Source organism: Sphaeroforma arctica, assembly GCF_001186125.1.
Source record: "Sphaeroforma arctica JP610 unplaced genomic scaffold supercont1.308, whole genome shotgun sequence".
Lineage (NCBI taxonomy): Eukaryota > Ichthyosporea > Ichthyophonida > Sphaeroforma > Sphaeroforma arctica.
The window spans coordinates 84,404-90,142 of record NW_014040250.1 but is presented as its reverse complement, the minus strand read 5'-3'; the positions used below and the strand labels follow the sequence as shown (position 1 = coordinate 90,142).

General features: G+C 45.5%; 2 protein-coding genes across 2 annotated transcripts in view; both read left to right on the top strand.

The window, feature by feature from the left end:
- Positions 1-317: 317 nt before the first annotated feature.
- On the top strand, positions 318-2,995 carry SARC_05053 (hypothetical protein; the record flags this gene model as incomplete). The annotated part of the gene is made up of 5 exons (XM_014301103.1): positions 318-553; positions 774-1,279; positions 1,468-1,901; positions 2,264-2,654; positions 2,807-2,995. Coding segments are annotated over 5 exons (1,756 nt in total), but the record flags the coding sequence as incomplete, so codon positions are not given.
- Positions 2,996-3,215: 220 nt separating this feature from the next.
- Positions 3,216-5,739, top strand: part of SARC_05052 (hypothetical protein) — a gene marked incomplete at its 5' end in the record, with an annotated part of 2,994 nt that continues 470 nt past the window's right edge. Inside the window, 4 exons of the mRNA XM_014301102.1 lie at positions 3,216-3,359; positions 3,663-3,802; positions 4,081-4,267; positions 4,480-5,408. Coding sequence (XP_014156577.1) covers positions 3,216-3,359; positions 3,663-3,802; positions 4,081-4,267; positions 4,480-5,408 — 1,400 coding nt within the window. The remainder of the gene's footprint in view (positions 3,360-3,662; positions 3,803-4,080; positions 4,268-4,479; positions 5,409-5,739) is intronic.

The following is a 5,739-nucleotide window of genomic DNA, read 5'->3' as shown; positions in this document are numbered from 1 at the left end:
CATGCATTCATGCCATTAGACATCAATGACAGAATCAATCATGTCATGCAACAACTCTTATCTACCAGATATACGATATCTTTACCAGATATACAATATCTTTACCAGATATACAATATCTTTACCAGATATACAATATCTTTACCAACACAAGGAATCGAGTTGATTATTCCACTGACGGGTCAACTGACCGGAAAGCTTAGATTGACAGCGGTATACACCGAGTGTATTTGCGCCGTCCCGTCTTGCTGTCTTCATTTGGCAATTATTTACTTATATCTGCACCCTAACTCATGTTTTCACGTGTATACAGAAAGCCTAAGTAACGGAAACGAGGGCAAAGATGGAAAGAAGAAAATGATATATATCCCCGAGATAGTGCGGCGAACCACCAGGCGATCTCAAAAACCATCATCGCCGAGTCTTGAGTCTTCACAAGAAAACGGATTCGAGTCTCTGGAATTCATCTCAACGGTGTCGCAGCCGGACGGCTCCGCTTCACCCTGTTCACTGAGACGGAGTGCGAGCACAGACGGTCGTGCCACGAATAAAGGTGTGAGATGTCACTACATATTAACTCCGTGCATATTCTATTGCTTTCAGCTTCACATCTCGTACGGACACTACAAAAGAAGAATTGCAGATGGATGCGAGTGCTGTACTGATGCTCGAGTTCTTTGTCTACGATGCTGTCATCGAATTAATGCCTTTAGAAACCTTCGCAGCTATTGAAAGGTGTTCATCGTAATTCCGCAACGTTCTTTAACACACAGATAGCGGAACTTTCATCAGTCCAAAAGCTCGCCGAAAGGTCAATGATGCAGTGAACATGCACCAGCTGTGTCTCGTCAAGCAGAGCTACGGCAGCACATCCCCACTATCGTCGCCAGCATCATCTCCCAACACCTCACTCACACACCTCCACGCAGAACCACTCGAGACTTCTCCCATATCATCACCCACTGATTCATCCAAGTTGTCTCGCCTACCCCCCAAGGTTACTACGGGCAGACCTCATCTGCGTGTGGCGAAGGGTAAGAGTAGTAGTTGTCTTGTGACTATCGAGAGCCTCGAGGAGCTGTCTGACGCAACACACTTTGCACTAAGTAACGTACGCTCTCGTACCAACTCGAACATCAAAGCACCCTCTCAGCCACGCTCACCAACCCCAACACACAAGTCACACATGGCTACCTGCAGGCGTACGCCCATGCTGTACTCCAGTTTGATATCTTCACTTGACGGATCTGAAGGCGATGACCACGAGCAAAGCACACAGGTAAGATCGTAGCTAGGTTTATGCTTTAACTTCAGAGAAAACTACACTCGCTCCCGTTGATATGTGTAGGGTGTAGCGCCGAACAGAACTTGAACCTTGGGCGAATCAGTATTGTCATTCCGAAAGTAAACGGGAGACCACATCGCGCGTGCGTGTACTTATATATTGTCGTCTTGGTTTCTATTTAGACCCAAGCAAACGGCAGCGGTACGGACAGCGGGAAAGATAAAGAGAAGGAGAAGAAGTGGAAAGTGGGCAACAGAGGCAAAGCCAACTCAACTTCCCGACCAAACAGTGGCGCGTGTCTACAGGAGCGTACGCTCAAACTGAGAGTCATTGAGGCGAAGAACCTACCCACATTCAGCAGCGAGGATGACACTCAAGTGTACTGTGCAGTGCGCGTAGACGATGGGCTGGTGTGTAACTACAAGACACGCACGCAGAAGAAAACGCAGAATCCCTTCTGGGACCAAAGCTTTGAGATTGCCCTTAATTCGGCGAATTTCAGCAAGTGTATAATCGAGGTGTGGTCCAAGCAACGCATCTTCAAGGACGTTCTGCTGGGGCAGGTGAACATTCCACGTCTTTTCCTGGCACAAGATTCGATTGCGCACGAGCTTTGGTAAGCTACTCATGCGTACACATCAAATAGGGTACAAGATACATGCCGATTAAACCCACCATTCTTTGTGTCTCACGGCCACGTGCTTGTTTGAGCTACCAACACCACACGCTTGTCATTGAAGCAGTTTTTGAATTCACCGAGTAATGTATTGGGCTACAACTGTGACTCCCACAATAACCACTACGACTAGACCCTCTGACACATATTTTGGAGAGTAAGGTGCTTCGCCATGTACCGCACAAACACTTCCAGATATAGGCTACTACAGCCACAGCGCGGGGGAGGGAAAACGTTACTAGCAATATCACACGCACATATCGAGCTCGTGCAACACTAACTGCCATTGCTGGATCAAACAGGTTTCCTCTTTCTGCTGAGACGAAGGACAGGGACAATGGCATTCCACACGTATTCCAAACCACTGTCGTCAACGTGTCCGTCTTCTGTGCCATCTGCCAGGGCGTGTTGCTTGGTCAAGGCAACAGTGTGTGCAAATGTGACAAGTGTGGTGTAGTGTCGCACCCGAATTGCGTGAGCAAAGCTCGCAATGATTGTGGAGCCAAGGGGTCGTTGAGGGCTGAGGTGCACTTTGTCGATGAGGTGACACTGCCCTTAGACTACTACTCGGACTTTCTGGATCTGCTGCTCGAGAACGACCCTCATGAATTGAACAAGCTTAGAAAGTTCATTGCACACATGGCTGCAGCGGATATCAAGGCCACCGCCACACTACTGATGCGCGTGTACGAGGTGGGTTGCGGTTGTTGCCTCTCATTTTTCTGATTTCAGCGTAGCTCCCCGTCATTCTCGCACCCTATTTGTGGGCGATATGGCACACCAAACTATCGCATACTTGTTATGCTGAGATGCAGCGCGGACTCATACACTTTACTTTCACGCAGGCATGTTCAACGCCTCAGCAGAACCACTCCATGGCCTTCATCAACACGGTTTGCAAGGAGGAAGTCAACGAGACGACTAGCTACACCACCATCTTCAGGGGGAATTCTCTGGCCTCCAAGTTCATGGATTCCTGGATGAACCGAATAGGTATTGCAAAAGTATACAAGCGTGTCCCTATTTTCAGTTAAGGAGTTTCCGCCGGAATGAAGTTTAAGTTTAATAGTAAAAGCTGCTGTAGTCGTCTGGACACAGGTACGGCACCACTCAGTCGAAACAACTACTTATCCCAGGGGAAGGGCTCGTACTAGACATGCCGCAGGTGCTTTTACACATTGTCGCGTGGCCATATCATGCACTATCTTGGTGATTTGACCGGGCTTTTCCCCAGCTTAACGGCTTTAATCAAGTATGAACATCCAAACTAAGGCTACTCGCATTCTTCACCATACAGGGCGAAGCTATCTGCATGATGTTCTGTGCCCGGTACTTTCCGATGTACTGAACAAGTCGAGGCATAGTGCAGAGATTGATCCAGAATTGGTCGAAGCTAACGTATGTATTCGTGCATACATGGGTCATATCACACTTCTAAAGTTGCAATGTTTTCTCAGTTACTTGTTTGGGTTCTTCACTAGGTATTTTTAGTGCTACATTAATGACTGAGCAGTCGTTCGGATTATTATATTATTGTCAATTGCTGCCACTAACTGATTATGACAAACAATATTCTGGCAGAGCTGCACGGATACCAATCTCAAGTATCTGTCCGAAATAATAGAGAAAATATTATTTCAGATATACAGTTCGGTACATGAATGTCCCGAACCTCTCCGGAATGTATTCAGCCGACTACAGTCGGTGGTTGTACAGAAATTTCCAGATGAGCCCAACGCCCGCTATACTGCCATCAGCAGTTTCCTCTTCCTGAGATTTTTCAACCCAGCCATCCTTAGTCCGAAGCAGTTCGGTCTTGCAGACGACTATACTGATGAAAGGTACTTGTCGTGCAGGCATGATTAGCATGGTTCGTTGACATTATTTGATTTCATAATAGAAATAATGAATTGATCGTCATGGTTGATTTGATACTTTGTATCACAGTTTGTGTAGGTGTCGCATATAATGCATTCGGACTGTTTGGTATAGTGTGCACTTGTACTGTATGGCCTACAATACAGGCTTTCATCCAGTGCCATAGCGAAAACTGTGTTGGGTGGCTCCAGCTATAGGGTCAAATTCCTTATATTAAAGAGTTCATCCTTACCCTACGCAGAGTGTCGCGAACTCTCAAGCTCATCAGCAAAACGATCCAGAACATTGCCAATGGCGTTGAGTTTGCCGAAAAAGAAATGTATATGAGACCCCTGAATGCCTTGATCAAGTTGCATATCCCCTTTGTAAGGCGATATATCGACAGAATAGCTCTTCCGCCAGAAAATCGATCAAAGTACATCCAAAGGGTATGTTTATGTGCGCTATATGTTGGACGTTAATAGTTGGCTTAATAATAATTCGTGTATATTTTTCTTCAGTTAAGAATCTAGCTCCTTTCGTAGCGCCATATAGGTTTTTCGGGGACTACGTATCGAGCTTTCTAGCGTATTCAGGCTTCGTTCTACCTCAGGTCAAGTTCGCGCAATTACTGATAGCTTAAAAAAATGACCTTGCACAGAATCTGTCGTTCCGTGCCGCTGAGGATACGCGCAAGTCTAAAACATACAAATCCAAAAAGTGTCCCACTTGTCGGAATAATACACCGAAGGCGCAACTCAATCTGGAAAAAGACGTTGCGAGTCTCACACGAAGGTTCAACACATTGCGCCAAACACTCGGCGGTTCATCGGGATCGGGATCGAAAACATCATCCACCCCGAGCGCACCAACTGCCAAAACCAGACAGAAAGGCAAGCTGAGCAATACGAGCAGCCAAGCCAGCAAGCATAGCAGCACATCGACCACAAGCGCCGGGGAAAGCAGAGAACAACTATGTGGTAAAGATGGTAGCGAAACAACTTCGATGAGCGCTCTGCTTGCCATGCGCACGGCCAGTACCGAGTCATTCTCTATCAAAGGGCTGCTGGGCAATATACTGGGTGCTGTCAGCAAAAGTGAGGGGGATCTCTGCTCAGCTGGCGAAACTTCCGACGCGGATAGTAGTTCAAAGTACGAACACAGTGAGACAAGCAAGAGGTTTACAGGTAAAGAAAGTACAGACGATGGTGTACTTACCCAATTACAAACGGGGAGTAAGGCAACAGACAAGACCGGTAGCTTGGACGACGTATTCAAGGTTCCAGACAGTGTGGGTATGAAGGTGGGCAAACCTGCAAGAGCCGCGACTTGTACCACATTGAAACCTGCCCCCCTCCTCAAACATCGTGCACAGAGTGGCATTGCTTTGACTTCTGGCATGGGTAGAACGATATCCCCAACTGTCAAAGAAAACTGTATAAGTATGAGTCTGGGAAGGAGTGAAGGTTTGCGTGTACAGCAACAAGGCTCATCACAAAGACTCGGGATGACTCCGAATGACAAGCGGGGTTCTATTCCAGAACGACTCGATTTGGTGCTGAACAATCTTCAGCAAGCCGCTGTTTTATTGTAAGTCATTGTATGTGCTCTCAGCGGTATATTTAGTGACACGTGGTGCTTATTGCGGATCTCAAATCAAAACTTTATGGTTGACATTATCAATATATATGTATGTATATATATATATATGTATACACATAATATTTATGCATGTATGTACGTATGTATGTATGTATGTGTGTGTGTGTGTATGTATGTACGTACGTATGTATGTATGTATGTATGTATGTATGTATGTATATATATATATATATATATATATATATATATATATATATATATATATTATATATATATATATATATATATATATATATATAATATATATATATATATATAT